The 20035-nt window shown below is 37.8% G+C and overlaps 1 protein-coding gene across 1 annotated transcript in view; it reads left to right on the forward strand.

Annotated features, from left to right (window-relative positions):
• The window catches only part of itga11a (integrin, alpha 11a), a gene marked incomplete at its 5' end in the record, with an annotated part of 61642 nt that overhangs the window by 11149 nt on the left and 30458 nt on the right, over window positions 1–20035 (forward strand). The window contains 9 exons of the mRNA XM_079242000.1: window positions 3467–3581; window positions 16206–16318; window positions 16812–16903; window positions 17291–17405; window positions 17539–17666; window positions 17870–18018; window positions 18175–18319; window positions 18851–19016; window positions 19801–19871. Coding sequence (XP_079098126.1) covers window positions 3467–3581; window positions 16206–16318; window positions 16812–16903; window positions 17291–17405; window positions 17539–17666; window positions 17870–18018; window positions 18175–18319; window positions 18851–19016; window positions 19801–19871 — 1094 coding nt within the window. The remainder of the gene's footprint in view (window positions 1–3466; window positions 3582–16205; window positions 16319–16811; window positions 16904–17290; window positions 17406–17538; window positions 17667–17869; window positions 18019–18174; window positions 18320–18850; window positions 19017–19800; window positions 19872–20035) is intronic.

The following is a 20035-nucleotide window of genomic DNA, read 5'->3' on the forward strand; positions in this document are numbered from 1 at the left end:
TACCACATTAATTACCTCCACCAAGGAGGGTTTTTTTTTGTTTGTTTTTTGCTGTTTATTTGTTTGTTTGTTTATCTGTTTGTGTTCAAGATAACTCAAAAAGTTATAGATGGATTTTCATGAAATTTTGAGGAGTTGTTGGAAATGTGAAAAGAAAGAACTGGTTTAGTTTTGGTCATGATCCAGATCACTGTTTAGATCTAGGAACTTTTTAAAAGGCAGAGGTTTGCGCTCTACAAGTGCTTTTCCAGTGGGGGTTGTTACATTTGTGAAATCAGTTGATGACATTAGGGTCATCCACTGATAACGACAAAGTTGTGGAACTACTGATCTTCATGGTCACCAGTTAGTACTGGTTAAGTATCTATTAGTCCCTGAATCATTCCTCTTTGTATTCCCTGATAACTAACCAGCTGATAACTAATAAACCTGGGCTTTGTGGTCACCAGTAAGTACTGGTTAATTACCCCTTAGTTCCTGACAAAACGGATATTCTGTCCAGTATCCTAAAGTGTTACCAGCTTTTCTACTTATTTTTATTTTGTTAATATGTAATACTGATGCAGCTGTTTTGCTCTTTATCAGAGAATACAAATATTTGGGAACTGACTGGATCACTATGTTGAAAATCTCCATTCAATCTTTTCCTAAACCTGGAGTAAATCTCCAGAAGAAAAATTCAGACAACAGTACAACACAGTAGGATAAACGCTGCTTTAATATACGTCACTGTGCAGGAGTATAGATGTTTATTTTATTGAAAAATTAGTTTTTGTAAATATGTAATGCGTACGCTTTCACTGCATGTAAAAGTAGATGCTTGGAGTGCCATGTAAAGGATTTGAGCTCATGGACTTGCACTAAGTAATTCATTTATTCATTCATTCATTCATTCATTCATTATCTTAACTGCTCAGTCCGACGAAGGGTCGCGGGGAAGCTTGAGCCTAACCCAGCAGTCAACAACTTTTTCGTTACATTATTTCCTTTACTTCATTCTGTATTAATGCATTCCTTTGATGCTTTATTCATTCTCAAAAGGCAATTTAAAGTTTTGTTGAATTAAATGGAGCTAAACTGATATTTTTCTTGATACATTTAGCACGGATTCATGTTCAGGCTTGTAACTGTTTGCCACATATCATCTCCTTTACTTATTGACCATGACCATTTCCCTGTCTAGCCACTTTCAAACATATGGCAAAAATACCTTTTTAAAAAAAAAAAAAAAAAAAAAAAAAAAAAAAAGAAGAGAAAACAAGGCAGATGTTTCTGGTTAGCAAGAAATATATAGGCCTAGGTTTAGATATTGCAAACATGGCTAGCATAAGAAGAAACGTACTTGGCTAGAGCTTTCACATCTCAATTGGAAAAGTGTGGCATACTCCTTATTAGTCAAGAATAAGTTTTTGTCTCGAGCAGTTCAAGATTTTGAGCATCTTGTGATGGTAGGATTGAACAAGTGATGTACTTGGGACTATTGGTGATAAGCAGTTTTAGTGCTGCGCTGACAGTGGAGTTTAGCTGAAAGGTGTAGCTTCCATCTTTACTGGTCTATCTTTGTTCCAACCCTCAGCTATGGCCAAGAGATCAATACAAGAGCTGGAATAAGTTTCATTTAGAGTTTAGTTGGACTCAGCCTGAAAGATAAAACTAGGGGCTAAAAACTCTAGAGGGAATATGGCATGGAGCCTGCTTCTCTGCCTCAAAATGAGCCAGCATACATAGTTCATACAGCTGATTAAAATGCTTGGTCACTGCTCTTTGGAGGGTCTTTTGAAGCATCCATCTGGGATGAGATCCCAGGGTTATCCCAGAGTTTGTTTAGACAAAGAGTTTTATTTTAGTAGAAGTTTTTGGACATCCCATCTGGCTTGGGAATATCTTGGGATCCCCCCTGGAGTTTACAAAAGAATGCAATTATCTGCTGTTAACAAAGTGTAGGAGTGGGACCTGTTGCCTCCACAAACCAACCCTGGATTAGTGGAATGAAATGCAAAGATGTGTTTACAAATTGGAAAATTAGCAGTAAAAGTTCTGTCACATGGATGACTCATGCAAAACAGTAGTGTCACACATACATGACCATGCAAGGATTTTCAATTCAAAATGTTTTTGTTCTTTGTTCTTCTTTGGATCGCTTCACTAAATGTGTCGAACTGTTTTTGAGCTTCAAATGTGGATTCTATTTAACTGAGTTTCCCGTTCTGAATTTCCCAGACAGGGAATGACCTGTCAGTGGGGATGTTTAGCGTGACAACAAAGGATTAAATAAACCCGGCAGTAAGTGAAAATGAGCCACAGAGATAAAAGCAGTGGGGAAGAAAGCAGAAGCTTTTGTGCTCTCAGCTGTGCAGCTCAAACTGTGAGAAAAGTCTCTAACTTTCAACTTCATCTCCTATAAAACAGACTGCTGCACCCTATCAAACATCAATAGTTCTATTTTCCTGCTTGTGTCTGATATACGAGTAGCAAATCAGTAGGCTGTGATATGAACTTTAAACTTACTCAAATATCAATGGAACAGCACAAATCAATGTCAATGATCTGGTAGTTAGTGAAAACAGGAAGAGATTGTGTTGACAAAAAATGAACAGGGAGAAAGACTAATTCCTTACTTTCTTTTCCAACATCTACTAAAATTTCAGCACCTGCCTATGCTCAGAAATCTGTCTCTTTGGTGGAAAATCATGAAGTCACAGTTTATAAACCACAATGCATAACTCGGTGACATGCAGAGTCTAAGCTACCTTCTCTGATTGGTATTTTAATTAAAAACAGATGTTCACTGATCTTTTCGACTACCTCTGCAAGATGCCTTCAAATGTGAGAGAAACTTTAGTGCACAATGCGGAAAACAGATTTGCTTTGATCAAGTCCCAAAGCAGATTTTACATTTTACCCCGAACAACATTGGGGCACAATGAACGGCCAATTTCACACTTTTGAAAAACAGAAATTATTGCTGAGTCTTTACAGTTGCAAGTTGTTAGGAACAAATTTGCTGTATGTTTTTTAATTTATTATTTTTTTTAAATGGAAATTAAAGGATTTATCATTTTCCAGCTTTCTCACCATTGAATTGTAATATCAATTTATCTTTGTTGCATAATTAGCCTTGCCTGCTCGGATACAGCAGGCCTCACAGGTTCTTGTTTGACGTCTTTTGGAAGTAAAAACAGCAGCCATGTAGGTGGTCATGTTGATTCAAATCAATGCACTTCTGGAGAATATGTCAGTCAAACGTCACAGGCAGCTCAGTTTGTTCTGTTCTGTTTGTTTCCTCATGAGGAAAGGCTGTGTTTATACTCAAAGAGGATAAACAAGGTGCAAGACAGGTCAGGGATTGTTGTGTGGAATGAGCAAGGTTGACTTTGATGATGTCTCTTGCCAGATGTTGGGGTCTAATTCTACAAAGGCAACATTGCTGATGAAAATGGTATTTTTCTTCTTTTTTTACCCCAAGGATTTCTTGACTGCTTCAACATCGACACAAAGAAACCCAGGGTCATCAAAGGCCCCAAACAAGCCCAGTTTGGATACACTGTTCAGCAACATGTGGCCAGTGGGGGAGAAAAATGGTAAGTAGCTGAAATGATTGAACTACTGCAGTTTTGCAGAATACAACAATGTGTTCATTATTTGCAATTACAAGTTGCTCAAAAATGTAATTTCAAATTGTGTTCAATTTCATGGAACTTGGTAGACTGTATTCTGTTTAAATAAAATGAACTTGAGTCAGAGCAAATTATTCACATGTAGGAATCCCATGATTCAAATAAATGTTTATTTTTGTTAAATTGGACTGTCACAGCTTTAATTTAGGACCATCGTGAAAGAGCCCCAAGGTGATGATTTTACACAAAAGTCTAATTATTTGGGAGATACGTTTTCAGTTATGGGATAATATTATGGCTTTCATTACCAAAACTGTATTCTTATCATTTTAGTTTGTGCTAAACTGTCAGACATTACCTTAATGACTGATGGGCTAGATTTGTAGATACAGAGTGTTTCCACTGTCAAACACGTGCTGACAAGCAGTGGAGCTGACATATTGGCTGATCTGGCAGGGAGACAGTGATGCTTCATTTTCCCCTAGAAAGATAATGATCTACTGTACCTCTCCTGGGATGCACAAAGCTCCCTGCTATTACTTCATACTTGCAAAACAAACCATAGTCCTGAATCAAATGTCTTACATTCATCATATTACTTCATAGCAGAAGCTGATTCCCAGTGAAGACTATTATTAGGTCAACTGGTTCCATGTGGTTGCCAAAATTATTTTCTGGCATCCCCCAAAAAGTCTGTTGGCAAGCACCGTTCTGGCATCATACCAACTCTCAGTTTTTGATTGTATCAGTCAGATTTTCACCCCTCACTTCCATAATGTCTGCTGTGCACAGATTACAATACTTAAACTATTGTTTGTATTCCTGACAGGTAATCTCCTTTAACAGGATAGATAACTTTAATATCTCATGGGTCAGAATGGATGTCCAAAAATAATCTACACATCTTCAAATGATATTCATTAGTTCAGTTTTATTTCAACTAAAAGATTACCTTATCTATAATGTACTCAATCTACATATGTACCTTACATATAAAGTTTAGTTTCTTAAAGACATATATTGTAATAATAATTACTGAAAAATATTCTTTAATTTTCAAAGACAATAACTCATTAAGTTGATAATTAAAACACATTCTCTTGCTTTTGGAGTTTTGAATATTGCTCACTGTAGCATGAAACCTACTTTGTACATACAACCACTTTTATTTACTGTGGGAGGATATACACATAAAAGGAGGGTCAGGCAATTTTTCACAAAATAAAACAGTCATTGTTCATTTTACTTTTTTGTAAAATAGAGTTGTATTTTATCCTGTTCACAGTAAATAATTATCCTGACCAGCTTTCTAATGTTTCTGTTTTTCAGGAATAATTTATAAGAAAATAATGACTTCATTCTTGTTTTTTTTGTTTTTTACCGTAGATTATTTGTTGTTCCAATAATGTAGATCAGTCCATCCTGTAGCAAACTGTTATTGATTGACCAAGCATATTGTCTATTGTTGATTGACAGTCCATGTTCATCTGTTTTTCTACCTACATAGGAAATTGCATTACAAACCAGCATAACAATAACAACTCAGACTGATGCAGAGCAATAGTAAAACAGACTGTGGTTGTAGCAGTACTGTAGTAGAAATAATTAAGGAATGATCTGTTATAGTCCAAGGAAAAGACCCGTGCTTAAGTACCACTGTGCATCTTCAGTAAAACACGACATGTGCATGCAGTAAGCACCATACTGAGCTTTCTGTGTCATGCTGACAGCCTTTAGTACTCCATTTGGCAAGTTATCATTCTCTGAGACCCTGGGAGTGTGTGAGATACGAGGCCAGTAGTGTCATATGGGAAGGCGTGTGTGAAAACATAAAAATGTCTTTGATCTGTATAAAGCAGCTCCACTATATTGTTGTTTAAATGAAAACATGACCCTCTGCTAGTTGAGATTACAGTAGATGTTTATAGTTCCCATTCAGATGAGTTAGCAGCTGGTAGAATACTTCTGATCTCTGCTATCTTGTCAGAGCATGAGAATAGGGACATTTTTTTTATTGTTTTCCATTTGCAACCATCTGTTGTGATTTGGTCTAGTTGTGGACATTGGGATAAAATACATGCTGATTTTTAGGTGCAAAGTGGTTCATGATCAAAGAAATAAAAACACAATATATGTGCTTTTATGACAGAAGTGGAGTTAAGTGACATTATCATTACAATGTGAAAAATTCAGCTTCTCTCCCATGCAGAGCAGTTGTTAAGCCACCTCGTCTACCAGAACCGAGAAGCTCTGATGACTACTGTGGAATAATGGTCACTAGAGACGCAGCTTATACTGAGCTAAATGTCTGAGAATGAAATGAAAGCATTGGTATTGATGGGATTGTGCTGTGTAGTCTGTGCAGTCAAAGCCAAGGGGAATAAGGCTGACAGATTTTTGGATCTTTATTAAGTCTCCATACACCTAATAAAAGGTGTCCATACACAAAAGCAATGACAGCGTGAAAAGCACCAATGTGGTTTAAAGTGTCTGCATTACTGATTATGCTTCCTAAGTTGTGTGTTGCGACTGCTAAGTGTTCTGTTGGTGTCTAGCTGAACCTGTCATGACCCACCCCTCAAGTCCCATTTGTTTTACACCTTTCTTATGACTCATCGCTTTCTCAATCTGAAGACTTTGTCATCCAGTGGATTTAAATCGAAAAAATATTGCATATTCAGACAACCAACAGCTGTGTGCTTACTTAAGCAAGACCGCCTGTATATTTATGTGTATCTGTGGGAGTCTGTTTGCAGCTCAGAGTGTGACAGTTCCCAGCTGGAGTAAGGAATCTTTCATAATCTGAGGCTACTGGGAAAGTATGTCCTTACTGAGTTCAAGGATTGTAAAAATGGGTAAAAGATGTGTTTTAAAAAACTCCAGTCAAAAATGTGTATACCTTTATTCAGAAGCTGCATCCCACCTCAGAAACTGATCAACTCCACATTGCAAGACTTGCTTTGGGTTAAAAAAAACACACACTCTATATTTCTGAAATAAAAAAAAATATGCAAACTTGCAAAAAAAAAAGTAATGAATGTTTTGTTAAAATATTATGTTATGGCTGTTAGAAAGCATGATTAGCTCTGCTGAAGTTAATGAGAGGCTGACGTTTTTTGCACTACTCTATTAAATATGATGTGTGATATTTAAAGCAGTTATGCTGTCAGTGAAGTGCACGTTATCAGTTATAATATTGTGAAATGTTAAAACAAACTGAGAGACATGTGAAATAAGAAAAGTTAAAGTTGACACTACAGTAACTTAAAAAAAAAGTAGAATAGGTGTTTTAACTAAATGAGTGTTAATTTTAAGGCAGAATAATTTGTATAGTGCCACTTCACAATAATGTTGTCACAGGGCACTTTACGTACACAGATCAACATACACATCGCTTCAGGCCAATTCACACATATCTGTGAAACCAACTGATTGCATCGAGTCATGACTTCGATCCAATCCCACATCCTGAGTATGCACGCGGCGACAGTGGGAAGGAAAAAACTCCCTTTTAACAGGAAGAAAACCTCCAGCAGAGCCCGGCTCAGGGAGGGCAGCCATCTGCCTCGACTGGTTGGGGTGGAGATGGAAGGAAAGACAGAACATTATGTACAACTGCACTTATTCGGGAAGACCTGCAGAAAAAAGGAGGATGAAGTTAGAGACGGCAATATTGGCAAATATTTATACATTAATATATTAGAGAAATAGAGCGAGGTACATCTCAGTGCATCAGGTAACATCCCCATTGCTACATAAGTAATGGATGGCTAGACTACCCATAATAGCAATGACCATAACCTGGACAGTTGGGTAAGGTGGCAATAGATCAACTCCAACAAAACATCCCTTGGTTGGGCATTTTCAACCCATTTTTTCTAAAGGCTTGAATTTTATGTGAACAATTTACATAGGCTGCGATGGACTGGCGAGCTGTCCAGGGTGTACCCTGCCTGTCGCCCAAAGCCAGCTGGGATAGGCTCCAGCTTCCCCACGACCCTGAATTGGAATAAGCTGTTCGGAAAATGAATGAATGAATGAATGAATTTACATAGGAAGGTGGGGTTTGTGTATTTATGGAGATGGTCAGTGGTTGTAAGAACTGTCCTGTGGAGTTGTTAAGTACACAGATGTGGCTGAATGGTTTGATTGATGTTTTGCTCATGTTTGCTAAAAACAGTTATTTTACAGAGGGGAAAAAAATCTTCAGCTAAGAGTCCAAAGGTTTTGCTGAACTTGACAAAAGTGATATCTGAGCAGAACATCAAGCTGTAAATTAAAAACAATACAAATATTAAGATTTATACTGGGATCAAAAATGTTAGTTCTTCACTATTTTCTATATCTGGCATCAGAAGACTTTTAAGTGATGACTTCAACTCCACATGTCTTTCATTTTCATGTAGAAATGTGGAACGAATTCTCATTTTACCCTCTGGATAAAATTTTATCTGCTGATTCGGACAGAATCTGTGTTGTATAATGTTTCAAACAAATAAATGATGCATATCTGAAGAGTGAGACACCAGACCAACAGCTGAACATGTGCTCGCCAAGTGTTCATCCTGCAGTGGGCCTTTTCTGATGATTATCTTTATCTGATATCCTGTTGTATTTACACGTGACTGCAGATTAGTCACCCAGGAAAGTTGTTCCTATTGTTGTTTACTGGCCATTTATGTGTTTTAATTTTCTAACTACTACTTTCTCCCCAAGTGGTTCCACCTCAGCTGAGCTTTCAGGAAAATTTAAATTGTTACAATTACAGACTCTGTCAGAGAGCATCTGTGCCAAAGCTGAAGCACTGTCAACTTTTCCATAGTTGTCTGACTTCTAAAAACGTTCAGCTGTGTATTTGGATAGGAGCAGAATCCCAGCTGGAAAGTGACTATGTTTTTAAAAAGGCTTATGACAACTTAAACCAGAGAAAAGGCAGACATGGTGCTAAACTCCAAAAGGTGTCTTAAAGGTCCAGATTAAGAAACTACATGTAGATATTTACTCTGTGAGCTTCAGATAGTGAGTTTTTTACATTGATCAAAGGAGAAAAAAACAATTTTCACTGTTATTGGTGATGCTTACTAAGTTAAATATAGAAATCTCAGGTCTGTTGACAGCATCTGTCCACGACTGCTGAAGGAATTATGTGGATGAAGAAAGGTTGACATTTCAAGAATGTGCCATTTCCTCCTGTCTACCCAGCATTGGGGTGCTCTTAACACTCCACTGAAGCAGAATCTTTGGGGAACTGAGAAGAGGCCTCATAACCTCTAAACTGCAAAGAGCTTGGTCTTTAAACCTGAATATTTGACATATACACCACAGAAGCCTCTCTTCTCCACTTCTCCACTGTTTATTTTTTCTACAGTTGTACCATCGCTCCTCAGTTGAGATCTGACCTTTACTCATAAGCTCAGTTACAAGTTGCATACCATCTAAAGCTGCAGAGACTCCATGAAGGCTTTCACCACTGGTCTTGAATAATGTCCCTTATTCAACATTTCTGCACAGAAAGTTTCTGCAGAGCCACAAAAAAAAACCTAAAAAAAAAAAAAACATTAACTACATGACTTTATTTATGTTTAAAAGTTTGACTAACAAACGGGCTCAGAAACTGCTTTATGAGTAAAGACTATGAGGAAGGGATTTCATCCTACATTGTCAGGTGCAAACACCAGGGAAAAAAAAAAAAAAAAACTTCCTGAGATGGATAAATGCATCAAATATGAATTTCTGTTTCCTGTCTAAATTAGTTAACCCTTTAAAGCCCAACCTAAGAAAAACTGGGGGGGAAAGTCTTTTTTTTTTTTTTTTTAATTATATCTGAAGTATTTATGTAGCTCTTTAATGAATTGAATAAAAACCTTTTTTTAAAAAAAAATATTTTAACCATTTTTTTTTTTTTTTGGTGAAAATTATTACAGTGCCTTTTTATGCTTCCTGGTATCCATCAGAGGAAAGGAGATCAGTATCAGTCCTGTCTTCAACTAGGTTTTAAACAAAGTTTCTACCATAAAGTGATGCAAGAGGTCTCAGAAACTGTGTATCAAATATGATACAGCTTTAGCTTTATAGGGCCAATTGCAGGTTTCAGAAATCTCAATTATCAGTAAGTGACACTTATCTCAGTCTGGTGTTCCAATTAGTTAGATAAATTTCCAAATGGAAAATTATTTTGTTTAACCTAACCAATCAAACTTTTACATCAGATCCCTTTGCATCACACAATACTTCTTTTCATCTGCTTGAGAGCTGCTTGACTACAGCATATTGCCAGCTATTCTACTACACTGGTAAGCATGGAGGTAATTATTTGTCCCAAATTAAAATTAAACCCAAATTAAAGATGCTAAAGTTGTTGTGATGGGTGGTTTGATAATCCAAATGAAGGCATAGAAGAAGATAGACACGGTTCTAGAACGTTAAGAAAAAAGTGCTGCTGGTGCAAATAATCTAACAAATATCCAAAATGACCTTCCTAATCCTAATATTTATGGCAGGGAATGGGAACCAAGCTCACTGTTTATGTTTAATGCACCAAAATCAGCTGTGAAATTTAACCATCATCCCTCTCACCTGTAGTTTTTTTTTATTTTTTATGCTAAATATTTAGTGAATCTGGTCCTTTTGATGTAAAGTCTGGAGGGTAAAAAGACCGTAAGTGGACTGATCCTTTGATGATGAATAATAAGATTTTTCAGTAAAAAGAAATAAGTGTTTACAAATGGCAGCAAGCTTCATCCTGTGGAGATAATAAATACATGCACCATCTTAATTTATCCATTAGTTGTTTGGATTATTCAGTGTGAAGGAAAGTTGAACGTTTTTCTCCTCACACTCTTATAGACAAAACATTTTCAAACTAAAAACATGTTTAGTCTGTAAAACATTGCTTTAAAAGTTGCAAAAAGAGAAATTCCTAAAGCTTACTGTAGAAATTAAAAACTTTGTGTGCCATATAACATCCCTTAGAGTCCTCTAATTTTCCTGTCGCTGCCTGCTCAACGCTCCGGGCATGTTAGACAAACAAAATAAATGTCTTTGTAAAGCAGTTATGTGACAGTACAACCGCCCTGATTTAGAGACAGCTTGAAGAAAAGAGCACTTATCCTGATAATGCAAATATATGGAATGCCATCCGGAGCATGACAATGTAGCTCACTCGCGTTTGGTGCATGAACGTGGTTTCATAGCATATATTTCTCTTTCTTCCAAATATGAAGAACATTACCACATTAATGACAGCCTTGGCTTGACGATGGCACTTTCTCAAACCCCAGAATGTTGTATTCCATGGTAACCATGGTACAAAATGTCTGTGTATTCATTTTTGGTGAAGTTACTTTAGTGTTGTTGCTACTCTTGCAGAGATGATGCATCAACGCTACAACGTTTGACCCTAATTAGTTCTCAAACAGGATTGTTTGAACAGCTACTGGTGAAATTTAGGAGGCCCTGAGGCGGGCGTTAAAGGCAACAACAGGCGCCTTTCATCAAGGTAGATTTGTCCTGATGTGAACTTAACATGGACTTCCTCGACTTGCCAAAGGATAGCAATAACTGAAGTAATAATCATGGTATTAATAGCAATGAAAATACGAGCACTACAGGAGCCACTGTGGGGGAAATGCTTCCCAGAGTCTGTGAGACTTTAAAAGTTGGCTAGAGAAGCAATAACACTGATGCTTACTTCCATATGAGTCACTCTTTGATGTGTAGTGATGGACTAGTTGAACATTTCCCCTTGTCTTCAGTAGCTGTGATCTGTCGGATCATAACCGGTACTACACTCTGTGAATGTGCTTTGATTATTCATTCTAGCATGCATACAAGAAACTAAGGGGCTCAAAACTAATATGAAAATCATCCAATTCAATTTAATTCAATTCAGCTTTATTTGTATAGCTCACTTCAAAACAGTGTTGTCTCAGAGGACTTTACAGACACATCAATTTAAGCCATTTTATAAATAGCCTAGCAAAGAAACCAACTGAATGCATCGAATCATGACTAATATCCAATCCCCCATCCTGAGCATGCATGAGGCGGCAGTGGGAAGGAAAACACGCTTTTAACAGGAAGAAAAACCTCCGGCAGAACCCGGCTATGGGAGGGCAGCCATCTGCCTCGACTGGTTGGGGTGACGAAAGGAAAGACAGATCAACATGTCCAACTGCACTTATTCAGGAAGACCTGCAGAAAAAGGAGAAATATATTAAAGATAACTATATTGTCATATACTTATACATGAAGGAAAAGGAGCAAGGTACTACTCAGTGCATCAGGTGACGTCCCCATGGCTGCATAAGTAATGAATGTCCCCTGTTAAGGAATATTTTAGGAAAAAGCCTCCAAGAATTCAGGCACACAAATGCTTCTCAACCCGGTTCCTTTATTTTGGTCGCTGGTTGGGGTTGTGATGGACTGGCAGAACACTGGAAGGCAGGAGGCAGGCTGAGCTGGCTGGTACTGGAAAACAAGACAAGGGGTTTCTTCAGATCCTCTCTTTTACTTTACCAACGCTAAAAGCTGGTTGGCCAGACAATACCGCCGGCAAGCAGACGAACTGGCAATGGCTGGAGAGCAGACCCCAGTCTTATCAGCCAGGCTGGAACGAGGAACAGCTGCAGCCAATCATTCAGGATGCACCTGAGGAAAAATATCACATCCTGCCCGGCCCAACAATCCCCAACCATAAGAGCATAACCGGGACAGTTGGTTCAGGTTTTGCCCCACAACAAAGTCCGTATGTGGTAGAAAGATCAATGTTTGTAAGGGCCTGTTCACCACAATAACAAAACAAACAAAAATGAAAATGTTAGAAAATGTTTGAATTAAGTAAATATTGCTCCACAGGAGTTAAACAAACATAAGTGTGTTTTGACAAGAATGACTTCTTTACAGCTGACTGTTGATGATATTTATAAATATTCATATCAAAATGACCAATAAAAACCACATGCGACATCCTCAGTTCTGCTATTGCCGAAACAGTTTTCTTTGGGGTTTTTTTGCATTCACACTGCGCCTCGTGTGCTCGGTCCAGGTTTGTCTCCTGAGTGTATTAAGTTGTAAAAAAACATCTTTCCTGGAAAACTTCCTGCTGTTGAGCGTACGTGTGAAGAGCAACTGCTGAAAAAGTTGAGACATACTTCTCCAGTCTTTGATTTGCATACGAGGCAACATACGAGATAAAAACAAACTTAATCTGTTGTCCTGACTCAGCAATAGAATTTTAAAGAGGTACGTTTTCTACACAAGTTAAAGAACTGCTTTGTCATTTGAGCTTAATTATAATAGTAATAATAATAATAATAATAATAATAATAATAATAACTATTATTATTTTTATGGATTACCTCACAGGTTGTATATTTTTTCTGGCAGGGCTTAATAGTATTTGTCAGGGCAGTGATGCGTACAGTCTAAATACAACACCATGATTAATAAAGAAGACGCATACCAACAATGCTGCATTTCCCAGGACAACACACTGTTATTCTAACTTTTCTCAGCTTTGCAGCAGTTTCTGGACTCTGGCCTTACTTTTAATTGAATTTGTTTTGAAATTTTAGGGTTGTATGTGCCTAACCTAGAGATCCTTAAGCTGAAGAGCTGTCTTTCTGTAATTATCAGACTTTGACCTCGCAGGAGCCTGGCTACGGTCTGCTTTTTCCATAAAGTGGTGTCGAGTGTCCTTCCTTTGGGGCACAGCTGAAATGGGAGTTGCTCACTTGCCTGCTTCTTTCCCTGTGGTTTTCTCTTGGACTGTACTGTTGTTTAAATTCCTCTCTGGCTTACGGCATTTAATGAAGCTTTTTCAGAAATGGGATCCATTGAGGACACTGCTGGCCATTTAATGCCTATATCAGTTCAACTTGTTAAATATTTCAAATGAGGAAGATGTGGGCTACCATAGTCTTCTGTGAAGTGATGTTTCCAATTCTTTGGCTACCAGCAAACCGAGTTATATCATCAGATGATGTGTTATGTGTGATGTGGAGGGCCGAGTAGTGCGGGACGTGTATTAAGATGTCATTTTGCTATTTATAAACATAAACGGTTCTGTCATCTTTAATTTTTTCTGGCTTCAACATAGGAATTTCTGTTATCATAAAAAGCCTTGTTGAACTGTTTATTCCATCGGAGCTAACATATCTTATTGTATTTATTGAGTTAAAGATTAACAAGACGTCAGTTGATTAATTATGTTATTATTGTGGTGTCTGCATCTATGAATGCTGGCATTGTAATCACTGGGGTTTTAGGCAATGCAGGTTTAGTCTTGTTTTTAATGCTTGTATGGCTTGTTTGAATGTTCCTATAGGCATGTCATGTTATCTATTTTAAACCTGGGGCAACTGGATTTTGAACTTTGTGACAGCAACACTGTGTTGAGACACAGACATGATGCACCAGTTAATCTCCAGACATCACGTGAAAAACAACCAATATCACAAGATATGGCATGAAGCCCTACAGGACTTCAGTGGCGGACTGTAAAGGGCTCATCAATAATGAACAAAAGCAACTTAAACAATTTTGTTGTTTGTGTCAAGAACACAGAGTTCTTATCTCCGGAATACATTTGAAATATAGTCCCCTTAAGGTCTTTATAGCCTCCACTAGCTCTGAAGTTAACACACAAGGCAACTTATGCTCTCCATCACATTAAGTCATCTGAAATGTGTCAGTGACATTTACAAGACTGCTCTGACCCAGCACACTAAACCTACTGTGAAGTCAAGTGCAGAGCTGATTCCTGAGAAACCCTGCATCATGTATAAAGAATGTCCACACTGCTTCTGGAGGACATTGAACTTCCGTGGTGGTCTGGCATGCAGAATTCATTCATTTTATGTTCTTTTCTTTAAATCTGACAGCCCTTGTGAAGTTAAATGTTATTTTCTCAGACAATCCAATGGTAGTCTCGTTGCAGCAATGAAGGTTAAGTAAACTTAAAATCTAGAAAATGTCTTAACAAAAATCCCAGAAATTGAGACATAACATCTACTTTAAATGTACTGCTATGAAGTATATGTTCATATTTCCTAGTTACAGCTGGGTTTAAACAACCACAGTTGGGTTTAGCATGGAAGTGATGATTTTATGCTTAACAGTGGGGGAGTCTAATGCTTGGTATTGTTAAAACATTTAGTCAAAAGACCTGATTTGATTGATCGGTACCAACATTGCATTTTTCATAAAGATGAAGCATTCTCCACTTTCTTTGCAAACAGTAAAGCAACAAAGCAAGTATTAAACGTGAAACCCAAAGCTTCCCCCATTCTTATTTATTGATAGTGAATAAGAAATTAGATCGTTGATGCCAGAATTATAAATCCATTTTAAGTAATTGATTTTTATGTGAAAATAACTTTTATCCTTTCTTGTTAGTTTATTTGTTCTATAGAAAAGAAACTGAGTGTTTTTAGTATTTAGTGTCCAGTAAAAGTGCCACGTCGCTCGTGTGGTTTTCCACAACTGTTGGATAAATTAATACTTTCCATGTAGATTTAATCCAACCGCTTTTGTTGTAACTTATCTGAGCAGGCTGCAGTGTCCAATTCTACATGGACACCATTACACTCACCACCAACTGCTGTTTCACACCTCGTAAAACCTCATTATACAGCTAAAATCAAAGTGGGGCATAGTTTAAAATACAGGGAATGGAAATACAACACAGATCAGGGTTAGTTGGAATTGCTGTACTTTAATTTATTAAACTCAGATGTTGCAGCAAGGATGTGCAGATATATCAAGCCTTCATCAGTTATTGCTGATCTTCAGCTTATGACAAACACTACCAATATTATCAATTCATCTTTTGTCAAATTGTTCTTACTTCACTGTCAGTTCTGCTTTTCTTGCATTGACTTGTCTGCTCTCTGCTAAAGAACAGGTGTTTCATTTAGAAAGCCCAGACAATTGTACAAATTTATTATATGTTGCTTCCTGATTTGTAGTTTGTATAGCGCAGTGAGGAACACTGAAGAACTGAGAAAAGCTGAGAAACCTGAACCATCATCTAAAATGTAAATGTGCATGCAAAAGCCCTGCTCTCTTTCTCCTTTACTAAGATTTTTTATCGAAAAGCAGCAAAATGTATGTTGGTATCTGCAATTTTATAATTAGAAACCTGATTAGAAAGGAGAAAACGCCTACAGTTATGTTAGAAATGTCCCTTTAAATGCACCTGTCACTTATCCATGCATGCAATCGGTCATCAGATGCGTTTCAGAATAATCACATTTTTCACTGTAATTTAGGACGTTTATAAAGACATCATGACCATGGACAGCATCTGTCACAGGAGACAACTATGAATATGAATATGAATATGAAGCACCTGCTGCTGGATGTTAATAAAAGATAGTTTAAACAATCCTAGTTAAATGAAGGTGAAAAGCTTAAGCTGCTCATAGTTATATTTCCCGACAAAGTCAAGTATCACAAAAACAAAAAAAAAAACTTTGTTAATACAGGATTTACTTTCAGTTAACTTTGCTGTCAGTTTAGATTAACTGAAGTATTGATCAATAACTACACAAGGTTTTAAAACTGTCAAACTCTTTGTTTTTGCAGGTTATTAGTGGGAGCCCCATATGAAACAAGTGGACCTCACCAAACAGGGGACGTTTATAAATGTTCACTGAGCAAACGAATCAACGGGAATGGTTGCTCGAAACTCAATTTAGGTATAGTATTACAAAAATTAACACTTTTAAACTACAGCACCATACAGCAACATACACGAGCAGGGGCAAAACATCTGGATAGTTATGTGTGCACAAGTGTTCAGTACGTGTTCATTTCGGGTGTCTCTTCTGTATATATATCAATAAAAGTCATCGTGGCACATGTGAGACAGAAGTGTGGGTACCATTCCAGTCATTCCACATTTTATTATTATCTTTTTAAAACCGTTTATGTACATTTCCACATGTGTGTTTTACCACACATTTTACTGCACGCTTCCTCACACGGGCAACACGTGTTGCGTTGGTTAGGTACTCACATGAAGTCTTAGTCAAGTAAACATTTAGACCTGAGGATGTGGACACTGCTTTGACTATCCAGACAGCAATAACAAACCCAAACCCCAGATGGCGTAGCCCCTGTTTGTTCTCTAGACGTTATGCATGCAAGAAGCCGTGTGAGATCCTGTCAATGAAATTCTTTTTCTTCAAGGAAGGATATCTTTGACCAACGTATCAGAGCGAAAAGACAAGATGAGGCTGGGAATGACGCTTGCAACAAACCCTAAAGACAACAGCTTTGTGGTGAGGATTAGTATTTATAGTAAAGATCTGCTTCTGTAAAACCTTTTGAGTGAGTAAATCATGTATATTTTATAAGATTAAAATTTTCTCAGTTATTAAAAAAAGACTCCTTGCAATGGACTTGCAAACTGTCCAGGGTGTACCCCGCCTCTCGCCCAAAGACTGCTGGGATAGACTTCAGCTCCCCCTGCGACCCTTAATCAGACTAAGGAGTTCGGATAATGAATGAATGAATGAATGATTAATAAAAGACAGTTGCACAAGACTGTCTATTTATTCTATAGCTGTTTTACTCCTGCCCTGCCTACTCTTCCAACAGCATAAGACTCTGAAATATATTAAGCTTGATGACCCAGCATTAATAAAAGAAATTCTCTTATTTTTCAGGCCTGTGGGCCACTATGGTCCTATGAGTGTGGCAGTTCTTACTACAGCACAGGAATATGCTCCAGAGTCAACGCAAGCTTCAAGTTCTCCAGAACGATTGCGCCTGCTTTTCAAAGTGAGCATTTATCCTTTGTGTTTGACAAATGTTCATTGATGGTTCAAAGTCACAGCAGGGGATTATTGTTCCTTTCATGAACATCTCTTTTTTTCTTTTTTTTTTTTGCCTCTGTAATAAAAAAAACATGCAGGATGTGAAACTTACATGGACATTGTGATTGTCCTTGATGGTTCAAACTCCATCTACCCCTGGTATGAGGTGCAGGCATTTCTCATCAACATTCTCCAGAAGTTCCACGTTGGACCAGGTCAAATACAAGTGTGTATAAACTGAAAAACCGAAAACATAAAATACCCCAAAACCATATAATAATGTATTATTCATGAGTTTTTGGTTTTTTTTGTTGTTGTTGTTGTTGCTTGTTTTGTTGAACAGTGTCTTTAAAAGTAAGTCCATTTAAGAGGGAAAAGCTACAGTTACCTGTTAAAGGATGTCATCATTTTGCTTATTGGGGGGGTTAGGTTGGAGTGGTGCAGTATGGTGAGAAGGTCGTCCATGAATTTAGACTGAGTGACTACAAATCAGTCGAGGAGGTGGTGAAAAGGGCACGCAGCATCGACCAGCGGGGTGGAGAGGAGACCAACACAGCTCTCGGCATCAACGTAGCGCGGTAGGACATCTGGGTGCATGCTGACAACCAATGCTACTTCACTAACAGCCCGTTCAGTACAGCTACAGAAAGGGAGGTTCATTGTTCATGCTGACGACCAATGCTACTTCACTAACCTCCTTTTCCACACTGAATATACCAAATGTGTTCTTACAGCTCTCAGGCTTTCAAACAAGGAGGCCGGCGTGGTGCCAAGAAGGTAATGATAGTGATAACTGATGGAGAGTCACACGACAGCGCTGATCTCCAGCAAGCCATCGAGGACAGTGAGAAGGATGGCATCACCCGCTATGCCATCGCTGTGAGTCAATGACTTATTATCCACATGAATAGATGGCTTATACTTTCAATTTTAACTTTGTTTGTAATGGCTGGTAAATTTTCTGTGCAGTTTTGAAAAACCATAAACATTAATGAGGTGACCTTATGGGGTTTTATTGAAACAGGCCCATTAAGATTAGAAATGGAACCAACACACTCCAAGCCATTGGAAAGCTCCAAAATTTTCTCTATGGAGTTGCAGTTAAAGGTGTAAATGATCTCGCCCAGACCACATAGCTCATTGGTTTGTGCCACTGCTGGTGGAGCTGATAGTTTCTTACAGTGGCTGAGCCAGGCTTTGTAGCAAAAACTCTGAGGTCATTTGGTTGAAAGTCATATGGAATTGGTTATAGCTCTGGTGTTATTATAAGAAACCAGAATCCTCTGAATCCCTCCCAGAAAGCACCAGTATCACGCTGTTCTTACACCACTGTTGATTACACTGCATGTCATTTCTCAAATTCTTCAAGCACACAGTGACAGCTTTTTGCAATATATATTAACTCTGCAGGTGCTTGGCTACTACAACCGCAGAGGAATCAATCCTGAAGCCTTTCTCAACGAAATCAAGTACATCGCAAGCGACCCTGACGACAAGCACTTCTTCAATGTGACTGACGAGTCGGCACTAAAAGATATTGTGGATGCACTTGGAGAACGCATCTTCAGCTTGGAAGGTTGGGAGAGATGTTAATTTCCCTTCAGTCTTTAGAGATGTGCTTGAAGAAATGTTTATCTTTAAACTAAAGAGACATACATCTATTTAAGTTTAAGAACAGATGTACCAGATCAACAAACTGAAGAATATAGTAAGAAAACTTTATAAAGAAATCTGGTCATTTAGGTTCGGACTATACATGAGAAACTGCAGCATTTCTTCCTTCAAATTTTATTTATCATACTTTTGTTCTTTGCTTTTTTTTTTGTTTTGTTTTGTTTCATTATTAAAATGATTAGTGATTTCCAGCAGTCTTACTAGCACAACCGCTGCACCTTTAAAACTCTGGAAGTGAGTAAAGTCCAGGGAGAAACTTTTAATAGAAATGTTAAAAGGACACCACAACATCTTTTGGATTTCTGCTCATATTAGACAACCAAGGGGAAGAAAGACAGCAGCACATTTTCATATGTTTTACTTTATTTGCATTGGCAAGTCAAATTATTTTAAGGATGATTAAGATACTGATATTTGGAAGTTTCCAACTTTTAAAACACATATTCATTGTGTATTTTATACAAACATTTCCCAAAAACAATGTAAAATCTAAGCGAAATCCAAGAAAAAAACGTAGTCACATTTAAAACTAACAAAAACAAAATATCTGCCACTTTAAATAACTGTTAAATATTCAGTCTTTACTGCCAGACGGTGTTCAGCATAGAAAACGACTGTGCTCAAATATGAAGTTTCCCTGCCGCTGCAGTTCTTCACAGCTCTAAATGTCAGACTTGTTTACTCAGGAACCAGTAAGAATGGGACAGCGTTTGGCCTCCAGATGTCTCAGGCAGGATTTTCCATCCACAATGTGGAGGTGAGTCTGACTTCTGCTAACTGGTTGTTTCACACCATCTGTCAGCGTGTAAAACAACACACATTGTCTCAATCTCTGGTGCATCATAGGCCTTGCCATTTATCACTCTCACCCCCCTGTGGTGCCTGCTGTGTGGCCCCAAAGGTTTAGGTCACTCTGATTTA

Source organism: Telmatherina bonti, assembly GCF_933228915.1.
Source record: "Telmatherina bonti genome assembly, chromosome: 1".
NCBI classification, from domain to species: domain Eukaryota; kingdom Metazoa; phylum Chordata; class Actinopteri; order Atheriniformes; family Telmatherinidae; genus Telmatherina; species Telmatherina bonti.